The sequence below is a fragment of the Gossypium arboreum genome, chromosome 7, assembly GCF_025698485.1.
Source record: "Gossypium arboreum isolate Shixiya-1 chromosome 7, ASM2569848v2, whole genome shotgun sequence".
NCBI classification, from domain to species: Eukaryota; Viridiplantae; Streptophyta; class Magnoliopsida; order Malvales; family Malvaceae; genus Gossypium; species Gossypium arboreum.
In genome coordinates this window covers 99330562-99351335 of record NC_069076.1, presented here as the reverse complement: position 1 = coordinate 99351335, position 20774 = coordinate 99330562, and the positions used below count along the sequence as shown (strand labels likewise).

At 32.7% G+C, this 20774-nt stretch overlaps 2 protein-coding genes across 6 annotated transcripts; both read right to left on the bottom strand.

Annotated features, from left to right (window-relative positions):
- Positions 1-1490: 1490 nt before the first annotated feature.
- Positions 1491-9474, bottom strand: LOC108456713 (ribonuclease J-like). Of its 5 annotated transcripts, none has more exons than XR_008285755.1 (18): positions 9083-9474; positions 8467-8695; positions 8083-8206; positions 7425-7481; positions 6888-7079; positions 6727-6804; positions 6075-6257; positions 5878-5958; positions 5435-5500; positions 5261-5353; positions 4907-5032; positions 4340-4453; positions 4144-4239; positions 3973-4070; positions 3444-3892; positions 2785-3251; positions 1875-2058; positions 1491-1773 (listed from the first exon to the last, which is right to left on the bottom strand). XR_008285755.1 is itself a non-coding variant. In XM_053030752.1 (18 exons), exons 1-17 carry the CDS (start codon positions 9186-9188, stop codon positions 1963-1965), a joined length of 2655 nt encoding a protein of 884 aa, XP_052886712.1. In that variant the 5' UTR covers positions 9189-9474; the 3' UTR covers positions 1491-1773; positions 1937-1962. The 5 variants fall into 5 exon arrangements, 3 of the variants coding, with proteins under 3 accessions (XP_052886712.1, XP_017610820.1, XP_017610830.1); XR_008285754.1 differs by having other exon boundaries at positions 1880-2058; XM_053030752.1 differs by having other exon boundaries at positions 1937-2058.
- Positions 9475-14134: 4660 nt separating this feature from the next.
- LOC108469977 (cycloeucalenol cycloisomerase) lies at positions 14135-19930 on the bottom strand. The gene is made up of 8 exons (XM_017771160.2): positions 19765-19930; positions 19486-19622; positions 17861-17944; positions 16666-16707; positions 16107-16217; positions 15824-16015; positions 15462-15559; positions 14135-14664 (listed from the first exon to the last, which is right to left on the bottom strand). The coding sequence occupies exons 1-8, from the start codon at positions 19769-19771 to the stop codon at positions 14454-14456; spliced, it is 882 nt and encodes a 293-aa protein (XP_017626649.1). The 5' UTR covers positions 19772-19930; the 3' UTR covers positions 14135-14453.
- Positions 19931-20774: the final 844 nt, after the last annotated feature.

The following is a 20774-nucleotide window of genomic DNA, read 5'->3' as shown; positions in this document are numbered from 1 at the left end:
TAATTTCACCTTGCCACCTAGCTTTGCCCCTTGATTGTGATATAAAATAATTCTCCAATTTATAAAGAGATCAAGCGAAGATTAAAACAAGTAAAATAGATGGGCAAATTAAGAAATTAAGGATGTAAAGAGCTTCGGGGATTTAGCTACATCCCCTAGAGGATTTGTGCTAATCCAATTCAATAAGAACAAAATTTTATAACCAATTTGTGAAGTAACACAATTACTTATCTTTCCACGTAGCTAGGGGTTGGCAGGGACTAGTTCCTAAAATGAAAAGTTTTTCATTTAGGTCTTATAAATTTTTAATATTTTAAATTAATAAAAATAAAATTACATTTTACCTCCTTTTAAAAATTATAAAATTTTGATTTAATCTTTTAAAATTATAAAAATATGAATTATTAAAATAATAAAATTATATTTTTACTATCATAAAATTATAATTTAATTTCAACTTCACCTGTAACAAAATATGCTTAAATATTTAAATTTCCACCTTCTCTCACATTTTTTTGAAAACTTTTTTATAAGAATCACGATTGTTTTATATATGAAATTAAAAATATCAATAAGACCTAATTTTAATTGAACTTCTAGATATGTGGGAATAAAAAAATTTTCATTTTAGATAAGAGAATGTATTTTGGTTGGTTGAAGGAAGTTTCATCATGTGAACTATATAATTAATAATTTAATTGGCAAAAGTAAAGTGAGTCTATTATTTCTTTGTTTTACTTTGCAAACCTTTATCCTTTAATTTTAATGGCGGCGCCTTTATTTAATTAGCAAAAATATAACGTGATGTGACCACAAAAGTTTAGTAGAAGTCTTGATCCCTTAAAATGAAAAGGCATAGTCCCTTTAAAAGTTATAAAATATATAGTAAAATTATATTTTAACTAAAATTTATAAAATTATGATTTAATTTTTTTTAAAATATGAAATTATTAATTAATATAATGATAAAATTACATTTTAATTCTCACAAATTTATAATTCAATTCTGACCTTAAAAAGATGACAGCTTCACCTATTTACTATTACACTCAAGTTAATAAATTTTACGTATTTATATAATTTTTATGTCATAATCTTATCTAATAAAATTTTGACCCAATAAGTTAAATTGTAATATATTTACATTTTATATTCGTTATCACCTTTCACATCATTATTTGTTATTTTTATTCTCAAACTAAAGATTTAATATAAAATCCTTCCAGAGAAGAAGGAAGGAAAGGAAGTCCAATAAGAAAAGGAATGAATTATTTTTACTTTTAATTATTTTTAAAAACGAGTAGCCTCCTTTTTTTTCTCATTCCAATCAGATGCATCAGGCAGAAGTAAACCAATACACCAATTTGAAAATGAAATTGAATCGATGAAATTGATTTTTTATTTTTAAAATAATTTATTTAATTATGTCTAATTATAAATACATTAGTTCCAAGTTGGAACATGCATAGAAAACACATAGACAGCCGAAAGAAACAGGGAAAAGATATGTAATTTTACTCAAATTCAATTAGAATCATCATAAGGTACAAAAATTAATTTCTTCAAATGTATGATGGAGGCATAAGAAATATATAAAAGAAAACAACCCCATTGCTGTAAATTCCAAAGAATTTAAGCCCAAGTGGCCCATATAACTTGTAATTTACATAAGTTTCTAATGCTACAAAATCATTTCGCCATTAGTGGCCCCTATGATATCTTTGATTTGTCCCATTTTGCCATATCCATCATGAACACATGAACATGCTATGGCTGCAAAATCAAAACCCCATATCTTAATTTTCCATCATTCCCACTTTCACCATTGAATTGCAATGCAAATGATAAAAATAAATGGCAGAACAATAACTAACCCCACCATGAAATAAGAACCTTGTCATTTGCCTATGCTGTATTTGTAAAATTCCATGTTTACCTCCTCCAAATCCAATGATTTAATCATTATGTAGCTGCTGCCTCAAAATCATCAGATAAAATTTTATTCATTTCCTCAAAATAGGGCCAATCTTTATGGCTTTTCTTCTCACTCCTGATTTCCTGTTAAATATATGCCAGTAGTTGTCAATAAGCAACATTAATAAAGGGCACTGCTTTCAGAACCAGACCAGACAGGCTGGTATGACTGGGAACTAGTTGAACCAGGCTAAAAACGATTGAACGGATTTTATCTATTTTTTAATATTTTAATGATCTTTTTAATTATCTATTCAACTGAACTGGGCAAACCGGTCAAACCAGGAACCAGTGGTATGACCAGTTCAACCACCGGTCCAGTTCTGAAAATCTTGGTAAAGTGGGAAACAAATTGAAAGTTATTGCCCTAATCTAGAACTAGGGCCGAGCAAAAAGAAAAAAAAAATGAGAAAAACGAAAACCAATTTAAACCAGACCGAACAGTTATCACCCCCATAACGAACATTCTTGGTCAAGCACAAGACCCTAAAACTAGTACTAGTAATGAAGGGTATAAGCTAAGTAGGTAACAAGATGTAATTCTTATTGTTTAATCCACTTAAAGCATCGCTACCAAGCACCCGGATCTCAAATTTCATTTTGATGTAATCATTTACTCATTCTGCCATTCTTGGCTTAAATAGTTTTAAGTTCTTAAGTGTGGCGGTGAAGCTAGAGGGGTCAAAGTGAATGTTATGAACCTAAAGCCAGATGAAATATTTCAGATCCTTAAGCATTCTATCCCGGAATAAATATAGTGATATATATCACCTGTAGTTTGGTGAAAAACACTGGAGAGAAAGAACATACCTCATATTTCTGAACCAGAGATGCCCATCTGGATTTACACTGCACAGGACTTCGACTAATTCCATCAGCCAACAGGCTAGCAGATATTTCTTCCCAAAGGGCCATTCTCCCTTTCACAACATGAAATCGGCTATGTAATTCCCCCCGCATTTTAATTAGCTTCTTGACCTCTTCAGATGTCCATTTGTTCCGTTTGGCAGGCTTTGACGACTTCAGTTGAGAGCTGGGCAGTTCTGAGACATCTCCACTGCTTGCAGCATCATCACTCTTAAGTTCCGACTTATGTTCCTCTATTGGGATAAACCCATTGTTATCATTTTCCAAATTGTCAATAGGTGAAGATGATTTGATGAATGGTTTCCAGAATTCATCAGAATCCTCAGTACTGTGTGTATGTCTTTCTGCATGGTCAGGACTTGAACTAGTGGTCACTTCCTCAGGTAAGAACGTTTCAACATCATTGCCAACTGCATGAAGAAATCGTTAAGAAGAGAACAGACCATATCAATTACAGTGGTGCTTTAATAGCAAAATAAACATCAACGGATTACCAAATAAATACACACATATATGGTACCTATGCACAGACATCAAGCAATAGACACTTGCATGAAACAGAGAGAATTTAAGGGGAATCAAACAAGAGGACATGGACCAACCTATCAAATTTTGTTCTGAAGTATTCTCTATATGCAGATTACCGTCATTTTCTGCTTTTATCTTGTTTGGTTCTCTCCTTTTTGGATGTCCATCCATTACTTTTCTGACTGCCGGTATCCCAAAACCAACATTGGAGTTGCCAGACAGCTTTTCATTTAGCTCATCAGAGAGAACTCCTGCAGGGTTCTCCAATGCAATCGCGATGACTTCAGGCCTCTTACCGCTGTACTTCCTTACCATCTTCCTCAATACCTCAGAAACAGTTCTTTCCATGTGAGCTAGGGGGCAATTCACAGGACAGCTCGACAGTGCAGCATGAGCAGCTTTATGGAGTGCATCTAAAAGCTTACCCTTGTCTAGCCATAAGCACCGTGTGGTGATTCTTATCTTCCCTTTTAAGCTATTCTCAATTATGCCATCAATCTTTTGGGGGCGTAAAATTTCCATGCTGCAAAAGGGATAATATTAACACATATGAGACAAATACAAAACATATCAACCTCATTTCAGCATAAAAAATTTACCTACCTGACCACTATAATGCCATCAGATGCAATTCTTAGTCTCTCATCAATACAAAGTTCAGTTGATGTGCCAAATGCCTTATCACCATCACTGTACATTAACTGCAATTTAAGATTAAATTCATGAATATCCTTCCCAAGGGAACCAAAGCCATTAGACAGAACTAAAGCCAACCAGTAAATTCTCCTTCCCAAGGGAACTAAAGCCATTAGACAGAACTTTTCTATTCCTCAAATGAGAAACCCCAAGCATCTCTCCATTCTTTATAACCTGATAAAACAATAAGAATTTATTACAATTTTCACCAGAAAACATTTGAATTATAATAATCCTTAACTAGATAATAGTATAAAAATAAATAGCGACTTACAGTGGTGTGTCGAATGCCGGTTGATTTCCCAAGTAGCTCATGCTCTTTCAAGAACACGAGCTCTCCATGTATGGGTAAAAAATGCTGCGGCTTCACAATTTTAAGTACTTCCTCCTTCAAAATAAAATCCCCATTGAAATAGAGTAATTACATACAAGTCAGAACAAATGGAGAAAAAGAATATCACAATCAAAATCAGCTTATCTGATTATGTCAACTCAAATCACATCCATAGATCATCCAATCATGTACTGGTTTTTCATTTTTTAAATCAGAAACAAATTCTTAATGGACCCCCTTTATTGCTCTTACTGAAGTTAGAAAATAATTTCATATTTACAAACAAGCTCCCCCCCCCCCCCTTTCCCCAACAAATATAAGGTCATGTTACATTCCACAAGAGGCCCCATAAATGTAAGCACCATGAAGGTCTCAACAATGCATAATATGCTATCCTGAATTTTAACAGTTGCACTGTTTCCTTATCCTTTTGTGTTCTTATTCACAAGAAACAAGATAGCAACCAAGAAATTTTTAGAATGAAATAAACAATGCTGAAGTTCTTACCAACTCTCCACGATAGCCATGACCAGAAGTGTGTAGCCCCTCATTCCTACCCATCACTATAGTTGATCCAATCTCTGATATACGGTTTAGCATCTTCATTACCCGAGATTCATTACCAGGGATTACCTGATATTTAAGTACAAAATCGACATCCTAACAGTTCAATAACTTTTGGGTAAAGATAAAACACTCTCTACCATAAATGATAATCAAATAGCAAACCTATCCCTTAATACAAGATGGGCAGGTCATGGTAGACCAATAGAGGGTAATAAAGATTGTTTGCTGCTTTTTATTTTCAATTAGCAAACATTCACGGTTAGACACAAAATACATATCATACACTATCATTACCTTAGCTGAATAGAGAATCACATCTTCCTTGTTCAGTTTGAAAGAATGACTACTTCCATAGGATGCAAGATTCAAGGCTGCCCGTGGCTCTGCCTGACATAGTAAAGTGCAGTCACAAGTCAGCTTAATGGTCAGCTGAAAGAATTGTCTTTGGTGTTAAAGAAATCAACTCACTTGGGATCCAGTTGTGACAATTATCAAATCCTTTGGAGCATAGGCATCAATATCTTCTGCTTTCACCTAAATCATATGGAAAGAACAGAGAAGAAATGATTCAAGATAAACAATAGTTTTTCAAGATAGCTTATAGGGAGGATGACAAATGAAAACATAATGTAGGCAGAAATCCAATTCAATCAGGGTAAAAGAAGAAATAGCACAAACATGGCTGAATAGACAAAAAAGATGTATTATGGCATAGTTTCTGTTTCAAGGTTACACTCTACAAAGAAATGGTCAAAAAAAGGCTAAACAAGAACAAAAGCACAATTTCTCACTGAGTCGCTTGCTGTGATAACAACAAACTTAAAACTTCAAAGAAGAGTAAACCATTAGCTCTACCACAAAGAGACAACCACATAGAAAAGAAACAAGAGAAGTTTCAAACGAGTGAATACCAGAGTTGATGGATCAATTGGTGCTTTTCCATCCTTCCAAGCTGCATCTAGGTAAGTCCTTAATGACATGCCAACAAATACCTAGTCGAAGGACCAACATGTCTAAGCTGTCAAAATTTATAATCTATTGTCCAAGTTGACATCCATGTTCAGACAACTAGGTTCACAAGATACCAGTGCAGTGAAACGATACATACCAGCTTTCTACCAGTTAAATCTGCAGCAGCTTTTACACTTCCAAGTCGGTGTATGTTTGACGCAAACTGGGTAGTAATAATCCTTCCTTTAGCATTTGATATATGCCTCAACAATGCATCTGCTACTACACGCTCACTAGTTGTCCTTCCGGGTGACAATACGTTAGTAGAGTCACTCATCATCTGTAAATGACATGCATTAACTGAATTAGACATTCATCGCAACAGTTCCAAAAGAATTACAAGCTCAATTCAGAACATAAGAATTACAGAATACAAGGAACAAGACAAATCTTGACAATCACTTATTTATGTTATGGATTAATTTATACAAAAGAGATGAGTAAAAAAGCCTAGGAAGCCAAAGAATAGACATAAGAAAGATAAGGTGTCAAGTGTTAGCTTCCATTATTGAAATAAAGTGCCAAAAATCAAGTCCTATCCTACAATTTCAAGACAATCATCTCAGCTGATCATAAAAGTTTGAGCAGACATGCCTCAATCATGAATCAGATAATTGAAATAATTATAGTTCACTTCTATGTCCCTCGTGAACATTTCACACACCCTCACTTCCATTCCCAAATAGTAACCCTTGCAATCTGCTCCATGAAATCATTCACAGAATAAACAATATATTCAGGAATGTTACCAGTGTTACTCCTTCCTTAGACAGATCCTCTAGAAACTGCCGGTCGAAAATATTCCCATCCAATGGTGACTCATCAATCTGTCATATAAGTTATAACAGCTAGAGTTACTGAAGGTTACAGTAACAAGGAAAGAACATGTACAGAGGAAAAAAAGAACCACCTTCCAGTCCCCAGTGTGAAGAATTGTACCATCAGCACAGCGAAGAACTAATCCACAACAGTCGGGAATAGAATGTGTCACCCTGAGAGGCTCTATTTCAAATGGCCCGGCCGTAAATCTCTTCCTCATTTTAAATACCTTAAGCCTAGATGGGACAAAAATCCCATTCTCCTTCAGACGCTTTTTGATCAGCTGTTGACAAGAATGCAAGTGTTTCACTAGTCCGTTTTCAGCAAGAGATGATAAGATGAAATAGAAAATTGTCAAGTTTTCACAGTCAATAATATGGACAGTAAAGAGGTCAAAAACACCTCAAAAATAGTAGGACAATTCTTATTATGACAAGGAAAACAACTTCCAAGAGCTACCAAGACAAATGTTCATAATTATTGAAAGGCATAAGACTTCTAAGGACTAATTTTCATAATCTGTAACAGTCTTCATTATTATAGTAAGTTTTCAAAGAGTAGCATGTGGCACGTATCATAAGCCTAGTGCATTTGTATTCCACAAATTTTTTCTGACCATAGAAAGTACCTCCATGGTAAAGGATGAAGCATATATTGGAGTGTGAGGATCCAATGCTGGGATAACCTGCTCACATAGACAAGGAAACTAATAAAATAATGTTAAAGAAAAAGAAAATGCAACATGAACACCATCTATACTGTAGTATCATCAACTGTAATAATAAAATTCTGAGAACAATTTACACTTGCTCAGTGGCAAAGAAATTCCAGAATAAGAATGTGATCAAACAGTATCATTTCTTGAGCAACAGCTTCTTTTGCTCTAGATAAAACAATCAAACACGAACACACCAAATTCTTACAGAGAAATAATGATTCTCGTGGTAAGAACTAAGATGAAGGCAATAAGAGATACACTCAGCCACAAAGATCACTATTACGCTGTGCACAAATACTAAGCTTCCTTGGCAACACTATAAAGTAGCAAATGGTGTAGCTCTAGAAGCAACTCCTGCATCAACAAACCAAGCTCCACCAACTAAACATAGCATCCCTAGAGCATAGGCAGCTTGAGGCATCAATATAGGTTTCTCCAGCATATCATGCATCCTACTTCACTATAAAGAAAAGGCATAAGGAGTCTAGGTACCGTATTAGCAACTATTTAACAGGTGCTGAAAAGGAAAGCACAAAAGGCGTAACAAGCTTGACAGAGAAGTATTTACCCAAGGCAACGCACCAATGTGATCTTCATGGCCATGTGTTATCACTACTGCTTCAATTTTGTGGCTCCATTTCTTAATAAATGTTGTATCAGGTATAATCTTTTGGACTCCAAGCTCATCATAGCTTAAATGACAATAAAATACATTGCAGTGTTAATATACTCAAAGAGAAGAACAGAAACTAAAAGTAGCCATATCTGAACCAGCACATTTGATGTATATTTGCACAACTGAAAGATCAACCCCCTTAGTCAAAATTAGACTTCCCTGATATTTGGAAAATTTTTCAAGAATCAAAAGAACTTAGAATACAGGAGCTAATTTTCTCTAGTATAAGCATAAATTTAATGTAATACTAATTAGGCGAAAATCTTCAAGACTTACTCTGGAAACATCACACCAGCATCAATTAGAATATAGCGATCATAATTCCCAACAAGCATGCAATTCATTCCAATTTCACCCAAACCACCAATTGGAAGAACCCGAAGAGGTGGACCAGCAGTCCCTTCATAGAACTGCTCCATCTTGCGTAGGACAGAGTCTTCCATACTTTTTCTAGCCCCATCCAATCTTCCTGGACTTCTACGCGGAACATTAGTTCTTCGTGTACCTAACACAAGAAAACCAGTTAAACAACCATCATTATATCACTTAGTGATAGCATTAAAAGCATGGGACAAGGTAACAATCTCAATAAACCACTTATCCAATGGAAGAGCCCGTAGTTATTTCTCTATCCTTCGTTTCTATACCTATACAAAGAATTATCCAATCAACTTCAAATCCCTCCATTTCTCCTTATTTCATAACTTAAAACATCAGCAAAAACCAGTCTAAACACCCCCCCTTCAGCTTAAAACAAACAAAAAACAGAAAAGCTTCATAATCTCGTTTATACTTCACTTTCTCCGCAATCAAACAGAATTCTAAAACAATATAAAAGACTATATAGATGTAATGCATCGAGGCCAAGTAAATACAAAAACAGAAAGGGTACCTATAGGAGTAGTGGAGCCGACGGAGCAAGAAAAGCGACGCTTTCTTGGGGTTGGCCGGCGAGAGAGTATGTACGGACAAAGAGAGAGAGCAGTGGAAGCAGCCATTTTCGTTTGGGGGGGTGGGGGTTGAGTGGCGTGAAAGTAAGTGATAAACCTCCCTAAAACCCAAATCGAATCTGGTTTATCTTAGGTTACGAAAACAATGGAGAACTAAAACCCTAAAGTTTTTTGCATTTTTATGAAGAAAGGGTTTAAAGGGAGAGATGATTCAGAAGCTGGATATTGAGTGAACTGAGTTTGAGTGACTGAAACTCAGTAGATTTTTGTAAGGGATAAGAAAGATACTATCAAATATCTCTCTGCTTATCTTTTTTCATTGGTTAAACTACACCCATGGTCACTCTAAAATAAGATTTATTCTATTTTGGTCAGATTAGCCAATTAAGTGATTGTCACGTGGTAATTTTTTACTTTTGACTAAAGTTAGGCCCTTCTAATTAGTACATTTTTTTTCCTTTACTTCTCTCTGTCGTCTGCACCTGCTTCTTTTTCTTTTTCTTTTTTTTCCATATGAATTTTTTATTTCAAAAGGAAGCTAAGGAAAAAAAAATCTTTTTCTTCTGTTTTTGAATATTGATTTGATTGATAAGGTAATCAAATTGATGATATGCCAACATTTTGATCATGTTACAATAACCAAGTTCCTCTTCTGTTATCGAAGATCAAGATTTGTTACTGCCACCCCAACTGAGAAGTGCAGAATCATGGAGGTCATGATCATTGCTTGATAGGAACTCCCTTTCTTGAAAGCACTTATTCTATATGCTTCGAGTGGCTTCGAGTTTGGAAAAGATTAGCACGCATTGCAAATCCATTTTGGAAAATCTTATTGGTTCACAACTGGATCAAGCCCCCCACCACGAAAGAAACATTACATGTATGATGTGAACCTGGTTCTGAGGCTGGTAACTGCATTTCAGAATGAACTGAGTTGTTTCTCATCCCCGGTTGGATTTCGAAAATTTGCTAGCTTACTTGACTCGTACCTTGTGGAAGTCTCAGCTGATTCCTACCTGACCCCTTCCAAGTTTGCAGCATTAGTCCTCCTGCTGCCAGATTCTGCAAGAGAATCCCATGATGAGCTTTCTCAAGCCATAGACATTTATCTACAGGTATTGCTATCAACTTATAAATCTTTACCCTTGTTATAAATGCAATCAGTTGCTTTGCAGCCAAACCTGATTCTTTATGTTTCTTGGATTTGAAGTAATGATGTTGGTAGAGTAAATTCCTTGTAAGTTGCTTGGGATCAATCAATTCAGGCTTGTAATATTTAAGCAGATTCATTGGATGCTGTTAATTACTTGCTAATTCTAATTTGATTGCTCATACTTCAAAGAGATCACTTAATAGTTAGTATCAGGACCGATACTATCCATACACTAGTTTCTTTTGGGAAAAAAAAACAAAAGAAAAAGAAGTGACAATAGATTATAAATAAGTCCCTAACTTTAGTCAAAAATAAAAACAATTGTCACGTGTCAATTATTCAATAGGCTAATGTGTCATATTAGCAATCTATTAGTGAATTAATGAAATTTTTAACAACAATGACTAATTCGAACAATTATTTTAATTAGAGCGACTAAATTGAGAAAAAAAATTAAACAGACCAAAATAGAACAAACCTTATATTAGAGTCACCATGGGTGTAGGTTTACCTTTTTTTTTAAATGATGTCACTAGTTATTACTAAGTTTATGTTTTGATTATTGAACTTCAAAAAGTTATAAAATAGTCACTGGATTATTTGAAAGTTTTCACTTAAAGTTTGACTAACAAGCTTAAGTAACGATTTGATAATCAGTATGGTGGATCAATACCCATGGACTAGTAGAAGAACATATCTTAGATCCAAGTTGATCTAATGGTTAGCAACAAAGATCGAAGAAGAAAATTTAGATTTTTTGTCGCAGATTTATAATGTTCAAAATTATTTCATAACTATTAATAATGTAATCAAACAAGACGAAACCTACGGTAGAGGTTGGAGGTTCACCTAGCAAAAAGCTTTTGGAGAGAGAGGAATCCTTGACTATGTAGGAACAGTGGTTAATATATATTTTAAGTTAGTATCCTGAGATGTCACGTGTCATCATGCTACCATGATAGACTTAAGTAAAATGATTAGGGAGGAGATTGGACATGTTGTCAATTATTTCGAATCGAACATGACAATTGATGTCATAAATGACAGTCAGGTCAATCATTGTGCAACTTAGAGTCTAAGAGTTCTCTTGAAAGGTTTTTCCATAGAGTTGTACTGAAAGGTTGGCCACAAGGAGTAGATCCTTAGGTTGGAGTACATTCAAAAAGTAAGGGTTTAACAATGACAAAAAAGGAAATTGAACTATAAAAGAGAAATGGAAGAAAAGCTTTGGATTGATGCAAGTTATACGAACAGAGAATGACATATAGACTACAATGACAATTTTAATCGCCCAATAACTTAGATGAAAACTTTCGAATAATTTGATGAACATTTTATAACTTTTTAAATTTGAATATCAAATATGTAAACTTACAAATAAATCTAGAGTTTAGTTTTTATTTTTTAATAAAGAGACAAATTTCGACCACATGTGTTTGTCCACACGTGTTGAAAGATTTTTTTATTCTTTCTTAGATTAATTTCACAAGATGTCCCAAACTATAAAGAAAACTTTATATTAGTACTTAAACTTAAGTACATTTCAAATTGAATTTTCAATCTAAAATACAATTCCAAACTAATTTGTGTAAAGAATGCCTAATACACTTAGCCCTTCTCCTTTTAGTAATTGCTTAGACATGAAATAAGAAAAATGAAAATTTTAGTTTTGAATTTTATTACTTAAAAGTCTGAATTCCAAACTATTTTCTCAGCTTCACAATTTTCTTAATTTTAGTTGCAAAGACATTTAGGGCTAATTTGGCAATACTTTTGAAAAGTGCTTTTGAAGAGTGCTGTGGAAATGTACTTTTGAAAAGTACTTTTGAGAAATGCTTTGGAAAAATTTAAGTGTTTGATATTGTTGTCAAAAAGTACTTTTGAGAAATAAATGTCCATTTTAGACATGATATTATAAAGTAACAAATATGTATTTAAATAATGTTCAAATTAGTTAATATTATGATATTTTAGTAAAAATATAAAAAATAATTTATTATAACTTATTGTTAATATTTTAATATATAATATTAATTTTAAATATTTCTAAGTAATTAATATTAATTATTTATTAAATTTAATTAGAATATATAAACTATATTTAAATATTTAAATATAATAATTAAATATTTGTAATTAGATATTGACACAATTGTATTATTTTAAAAATATTTTTATTTTTAATTAATGCTTTTAACACATTTGTAAAACTCATATTAAATAACCAAGAAAAAGAGCACAAAATAATAGCATCAAACAAATTTTAAGTCAAAAAATAAAGTTAAAAAGGTAAAATAACAGCCAAAAGTGCTTTTTGGCTGAAAAAGCTAAAATTTACGACTTTTTTATCTATAAAAAAGCTTATCCCAAAAGTTAAAAAAGTTACCCCAATGATATGTGTTCTTCATTGCTTTTAAGAGAAAATCATTTTTTTAGAAAAAATTTATCCCAAAAGCAATGGAGAACACACCCTTACTAATTGAGTTTCTTTTTTTCTTTTTTTTTTTATATTGTTGAGTTTTTTTTCATGAATATTTTGTGCTAAAATTTTTAAATATGTTTCTTTTTAAATATTTAATGAAATAATGATATAAATTTTTTTGCCTCGACCTTCTTTTGTTTTTAAACTTAGGAAGTTGTCTTATCTCAATGTTTAATCCACTCTTGATGAAAAATTGGCCAATAGCAGTTGTTACTAATCTTATGAAGTACTTCGAAGTTTACTAAGTCTACTGAATTATTCATAGTTTCTCTTCAATTCATAAATAAGAGAATGATACATTACAGCATACTCGAACCCACATTCTTTGCATCAACAATAATACTCATATCAATAAAGTTAAGACTCAGCCGACATAAATACATATACATTTATTTTAATGATAATAATAATATAAATTAAATATAAATATATTAGCAATTTGCTCCCGCATATTGATTGATTTGGGATCAAATCAAAATAAGGTTGTTCTCATAATTGGTATGTCCAAAACATTATTAAATCTATTCAAGTATTAAATGTAAATATTATTATAAAATATTTGTAATTTCACGATATAATTTATCGAATTATTTAGATGGGATGTGCGCTAACCACGACAATTACAACCATCCCGAGTTTGCAAATCATAATAACCATTTATTTCATATCTCAATCTGAGTCGTTTTGCAAAGCAGATTGTAGAGGAATACTAGAAACACTGACCTTTGGGGAAATCGTTGTTGTTCATTCAATCATGTGGAGCATGTAAACTTTGGCATATCACTCAATCTCAACTTTGTTTGAATCAAGTGGGGTAAATAAAGCTAAAAAAGAAAAGGAAAACACATGTCGATAAATAATGCTGAACGGTAAATATTCTTTAAAAAAAAAAGAAAAAGATACAATATTTCAATAAAATTCTCTAATAATTAATTATTATTTTTAGATAAATCTCAAAATCATACTTGAACTTTAGTTTAATGTGCAATTCTATACATAAACTTTGATATTTGTATAATTTTATATATAAAATTTTAATTTAGTCTAATTCTCAAATATTATTAACACAATTTTTAATATAACATCATTTTATATTTAAATATTGCATAAACAAATAATTATAATTATCAAATTATAAAAATAAATTGATATATTTATTTATTCGAATGTGTATAATTAAATCAATATTAAAATTTCGTATATACATTTGAATCACAATTAAAATTTTTTTGTATAATTGTACCCAATTAAAATTCATGTACTAAATTACACGTTGAATCAAAATTCATACATAATTTTGAGATTTGTCCCTTATTTTCTTTAATTTCAAAAATAAAAATCTTAATAACCCATATCGGATTTTGGATGAACAGTTCTTTTATAAGTTTGCAGAACTTCCATTACAACGACCTAACATTGTTTTCAAAGAACTAATAAGACTAAAAGAGTTCTATCGGAACAGCAACACAAAATCACGATAGCTTCATAAACTAAACCCAAACCGAGCGATTGCCAAATATGCATCAACCAGTCACCGGAAACTTTTTGTTGAGCACCGGGGAAAACCACAACGATAACTTGGGTTACAAGGTTGAGCTACAATTACAACATTAATCACGAAATCCAGGACCGGAGCACTGTCCCCTACTCGGATGAGGAGTTATTCCAAGTTATCTTATTACGCACATTGGTTTTGTGAAGCTACATTTGCACTTCCTGCAAACCATGGCAGACCCGGATGAGTGCACTGTTTTGCATCGGCTAGTGGAACGATAGGTCCAAGGAAGATGCGCCACAAATCAAGTATTATCGTGACTAACATTGCAGCCCCTAGAGAATCAACTGCCACCCGAGGTAAGTCCCATAGATCACCGGGTTTCTCGTCAATCCTGTGAAATGAGGTTAGAATATATTACCCAAATGAAACAAACACTACACTATATGTATATAAAAGACAACCAACTTTCTAGCAGACATAAATAAGCAGAAAAGTTGTAGCACGGCCTAAAGGTACATTATTACTTCTAGGATAAACTAGTCACCCAACTATGGTTTTTTTTCTTTTTTCGTCATCCAACAATGAAAAGTTACAAAATAGTCACCTAATTATTAGTAAATTTCTTTTTCGGTCACTCAAACTATGAAAAGTTACAAAATGGTCACTCAACTATTCAATTTTGTCTGTTTCTGTCACCCAACTATCTTGGATTTGTGGGAGTTTCAATTTTTTCATTAGCCAACTGGTGACCAAAAAAGATAAAATTGAATAGTTGGGTAACTATTTTGTAACTTTTCATATTTGGGTGACCAAAAAAGAAAAAATAAACAATGTTGGGTGACCTCTATTGTAGTTTACCCGCCTAATATTGGTTGCAAACAAGCCTTTACCACTATGCAGACGTACTTTATTCCAATCCGTATTTCTCAAAGGAACTGTTAAAACTTATGTTACTTGGACTCGAGTCTGAAAGTCATATACGGGTATAGTCAGATTTTCCAAGATTTTCCATGTATTTGGAACATTTTTGGAGGCCATATCTCTATATCCACGTGTTAGACAAGGGTATTTTAAGAAATAATAAGAGTTAGGGCAACTTAGGCTAAAACAAAAGCGTTTTATAAGCAATGAATATGGTTCCACACTTTCTTCTAAGCAAATAAACATAAAGCTGGCTTAGTTTCTTACCTGAGAAACATCGGGAAGCTCACGATGAAGTATATAGCATAAAATAAAGATCCCACTTTATACATAGACGCACGATCCACAAAATCATAGTACGGGAACTGCACACGTTCAAATTAAAGTATCATCATAAGCAAAGTTTCACTTCAAACTTTATGCAGATCCATTTAGCAGGGTCGTTAGAATGTCAGAATTCACAAGAAATAATGGAAATCCAAAGTTTTCATGTTGCATGGAATGGTTTCTTAAAGAAAACATGATGACAGTAATACGACTTGCAGTAGACTTGGTAACATTGACAGAATGCTCATATAGTTAGCTTCAAGTTCTATTTACCAAAAGAAAGAAACCACATTACCACGTACGTTAGAAATAGCTAAAGTCTCGAGATATGCTATGAAATAAGAAAGGGCCAAAATCCATGCCACCTCAGTAGCCAACTGAATATTCTCGGGCAAGCTAGCAATAGAGTGCCTTAATCTGCGAAGTGTCATGTTTGATGTAACATGGTAAAACAGGAAGACAACATGAGTGAGAAGGAAAGTCGTGTGTGGTACCTGCAAAGAGAAACGGATTAATCGAGTAGACTTGCACCACCAAAATCAGTAAACTGCAAATCGAAATAAATTATTACTATCTGCAGCTTACATCGTTCATTTTCCAAGATGGGAAGGTATAAGAAGCTCCTAAAACCGTGAAGAAATAATGGGTCCAAAAATAATTCCCGACGTAACTAAATATTACAATCCAGACACTGGCCTGCAACAATGACAACAATTACAGTTAAGGCTATAGATAACCTCATATCACAGGAGATTCTACTAATTGGCCGTGCTTGAGATCATTAAAAGTTAGTGAAACAAATATGCATGGAAATTAAAACGGAAATTTGACGAACATGACAAAAGTATTCTACATGTAATCATGAAACTATAAACTTGTTCTAAACAATGATGCAAACTGTCGTAGTGATCATTTAAAGAAGTAAATGAAGTGAAATATGAGGTAGCAAAGGCTAAATGCAAAATATAGAGCAAATTGTTTGGTATCTCAGTAGTCCTTGAAAGTTAGAATACATCACCAACTAACGACAATACACTACACATTAGCAAAGATCTGATCCAGTTAAACATATAATCCACGCATCAACAATTCGTTTTACAAACATATATTATGTAATGAAACGATTATCTAGTAAAACACTTGCCTTAACCCAATAACGGTCCTTCCAATGCAAGCTGCTGTCAGCCTGAAAAAGGAAATAAAAACATTTTTAGTGTGTTAGAAGAAAACAGGGTGATGGGGGAAGCTCCCTCCAATTTGCATTCGGGCAATTAAAGAGTTACAAAGTTTAAGATAGCTTCTTATACTTCAACACTAATGAGTAAGTGCGCAGAAGAGATAAATTCTCACAGAAAATGAGAGAACAATCCTTACATGTTTATTTGAGGGCTAGACACCTTAAATAAGCAGCAAGAAATGGAACCATGAGATCCCTATAAACACCCAAGACAAGCTTACCCTGCTAATGAGGATCTTGAAATCCATTTACGCCTAGAGGCAAGCAATTTACTTTTAAAACAATCCAGTTATCAAAGCAATGAACCTCATCATGAAACGGACTACTTCACGATTCTATGTCGTATTCACTCCCTCCGTGTCAGATCAACATTCTATAAGGAAGAAACCTGAACTTGGTGGATAAATTTACAAGACTTTCAAAGACGAGGCAAATTTTTAGTACTTACACGATTCATTTGTCACTATACCACATCATATAGAGCCAACAATTGGACATATTGACCATATTTAAGCAAAAATAACACGGATAGTTCATCTGCTTAGGCTATGATTTACTTAGACAACATCAAAGGAAGTTCATCCATCATGGACAAGCTTATTTTTATACAGACATCAATGACAAAGACTTCAAAAAGTCAAACTGAAACATATATATAAGTAAAAGTATCTTGGAGGCTCTTGTACAATGAGTCAGATTGGATTTTGCCCCCTTTACTAAAAAAAAAAAAGGGTAAATTAGTCCCTGTACATTAGATCAAAGAGCAAATTGGTTCTTGTGTTAAAAATCCCATCCATTTCTACTTTTAAAAACTAGTCCATGTAGGTTAGAATAAGATACACATGGCACGTCACGTGTAACTGCCTAGTTATTCTTTCAGTCATTCTAATTTTTAATAGTAGAAATGGATGAAACTTTTAACAGAAATGACCAATTTGCTTTTTGGTCTAACATACATGGACTAATTTGCTCACTTTTTAGTAAAAGGAGCAAAACTCCTAGTAAATGGGCCTCCATGATACTTTTACCAAAATATATATATATATATATATATATATATATAGAGAGAGAGAGAGAGAGGTTGCATGACTCGAGAGCTTACCTTCCCAACAACTAGCATTGGTATCAAAAATGAAGGAATTGCAGACACCAAGCCTAGGAGCAAATATTCCAATTCTGTAAAGTTCTGTAAACAGCCATATTTATAGTTTTTAACATGGAGAAAAAAGGAGGAAAAAAAAATCAATTAGAGCTTTCAAGAACAGCCATTTATACACAAATAATTTTAACTTCGATAAAAGAAAAAGTATAAACAAAAGTGAAGAATGTTCATGACTGCCACTGTAAGTCAACAGTAAAATCATCCACTTCAGCAATTACACTATAACCAACTAGCATTTCTCCATTTACTCATACTCTCCTTTCAATCAAATTGTTCCCTAAACTATGTTGCTTGGACTCTTCATTTTCTTCATTTTTGTTAAGGAACTTGTGTCTGTCACCAGAGGTGAACGGTCATTGAGGCCTAGGGCCTTGCCCCCTAAGTTTTTGAAAATTTTAATTATACCCTCAATTTTTTTGAAAATTTTAATTAGGCCCTCCTAAAATTCTTGATAACTCTCATTAAACCCCTTAATTCAACTCTTCAACTTTTTTTTGGAAATTTTCATCAAACATCCAAAACTTTTGAAAGTTTTAATTAGGCCTACCAGAATTTTAGAAAATTCTCACTAAAACCCTCAATTTTTTTATAAATTTTAGTTAGGCCCCCATAAAACTTAATACCACGATCCACCACTGCTGTCATTCGTATCAGACACACGAATACGGGGAAATGAAATATGACCGCATGAAATTTTTTTTTAGGAAAAGCTAACCATATTCGTGTCAGATACAGACCCAAGTTCGAGTGCAATAATCACTTCATTTGATTGTAACATGAAGGCAAAGCTATTTGGCATGAAAAATCCCTCAGATTCATTAGTAAATAAATGATATTTCGGATCAAAACCAGCCATCATTGTCATTGAAAAGATCGACTAACTATAAACTCAAATCAAAGAAAGAGTAATAATTGCACAAGTTTGAAAGGAACCACTATGTTACTTGAACTCTTCATTTTTGTTAAGGTACGAGTGTCTGAAACCAGAGGCGGACGGTCATTGAGTCCTAGGGAGCCTTGCCCCCAAGTTTTTGAAAATTTTAATTGTACCCTTTTTTTTGAAAATTTTAATTAGGCGCTCCCAAAATTTTTGAAAATTTTCGTTAAATCATGGAAAAATTTTAAAATTTTCAATTCAACTCTTCAAAAACATTTATAAGTTTTCATTAAACGTCCACAAATTTCGAAAGTTTTAATTAGACTTACCCGGATTTTTTAAAATTCTCATTCAAACCCTTAAAATTTAAATAAAAAAAATAAGTTAGCCTCCCAACTTAATGCCAAAATCCGCCATTTTATGCATGAGATATGACCTCCAGGATGCTCCAAATACATGAAAATTTTTAGAAAAAGCTAACTATATCCGATACAGACCGAGTTCGAGTACAGTAATCAATTCATTTGGTTGTAACATGAAGGCAAAATTATTTGGCATGAAAAATCCTAAGATTCATTAGTATAAAAAATGACATTTCAGATAAAATAATCCATCGTTGTCATAGAAAATATCGACTAACAATAAACTCGAAGAAAAGCAAATCAAACAAAGAGTAATAATTACAAACCTCGTAAAGTTTGAAAGGAACAACGATGCCCAAACAGAGAGTGAGCCAAAATGGAGTGTAACAAAGAAAGAAAAGCTCGCCCCATCTCTTACTCGGATTAGCAGCCAGCCATAAACTTGAAGAAGAAGGAAAATTACCTGATTTAACAATTTCCAGAACAATGGGGATTTAGTTACCTTAAACTCTATAATCAACACACATAAATATTAACGATAGTAATGGGTAAAAAAAAATAAAAAGCTAAGAAATTGAGAAACGAGAAAAAGGAGTTAAACTTACCGCCCATGAATAAATATGGGGTATTAAAAATCTGGGTTTCAATCGAAATTGAAATTGGGATTGGATTTGGTGAAAATGGAGTGTGAGTGATGAAGTACAAAGAATTAAAGGGTTGAAGAAACAGCTGCTAGATTTGAAGAGATTCCCTTTTCTTTTTTATTATAAAACTTGTCGTTATCGTTGTTTTGTTTTGGGTCAAAGCCTATAATCGAAAGGGTTAATAAACAATTTGGTGTATAAAGTTTGGTTTTAATGTTCAGTTTGATACATTTTTTCTAATTTGGTTCTTGGCTCTTTTCAATTTGATACATAAGTTTTTCTTTGTCTTGTACAAGTATTTGATTTTAGTTTCAATATTCAATATGAAACTTAAGTTTTTCTTTTATCCCAATTAAGTAAATATGTTTTTTCTTTAAAAAAAAGTATAATGTAAACTACACCCAAAGTCATTAAATTAGTAGTAAGTTATATTTTGGTCACTTAATTTTAAAATGTTACAAAGTAGTTATTGAACTATTCGAAAGTTTACATTTAAGCTACTAAACTAGTCAAAAAATTTTATTTAAGTTACGTGTTATAACCATAAAAATCTAATATAAAATTTGAAACCGTAAACCAATATCTATCATGTTAGATCATTAAGAACAAAACTAGATGCAGAAACGTAGATAAATCCATCAATATCTTGAAAACTTCAAATCTTTTGGTTTTGATCTTCCAAATTAAGGCACAAGTATTTTAGAGAATGTGGATCTATTTTTTTTTTAATATAAGATGTCAAAAAAGTTACATATGTGTGATTTGAGAATCATAATCCTTATATATAACTTTTGCACATTGATCTTAATTTATAATTAGCTCATCATCAATTAGAAATTAGTTACAAGAGTATCAACATATATTTGGCCCTTACTTTATTTAATAATTGAAGTTAAATAAATCTTAACCAAATTAAATCACTTTTGATTTAGGCTAACATTTATGATAGTAAATATTAGCATGTAATTATT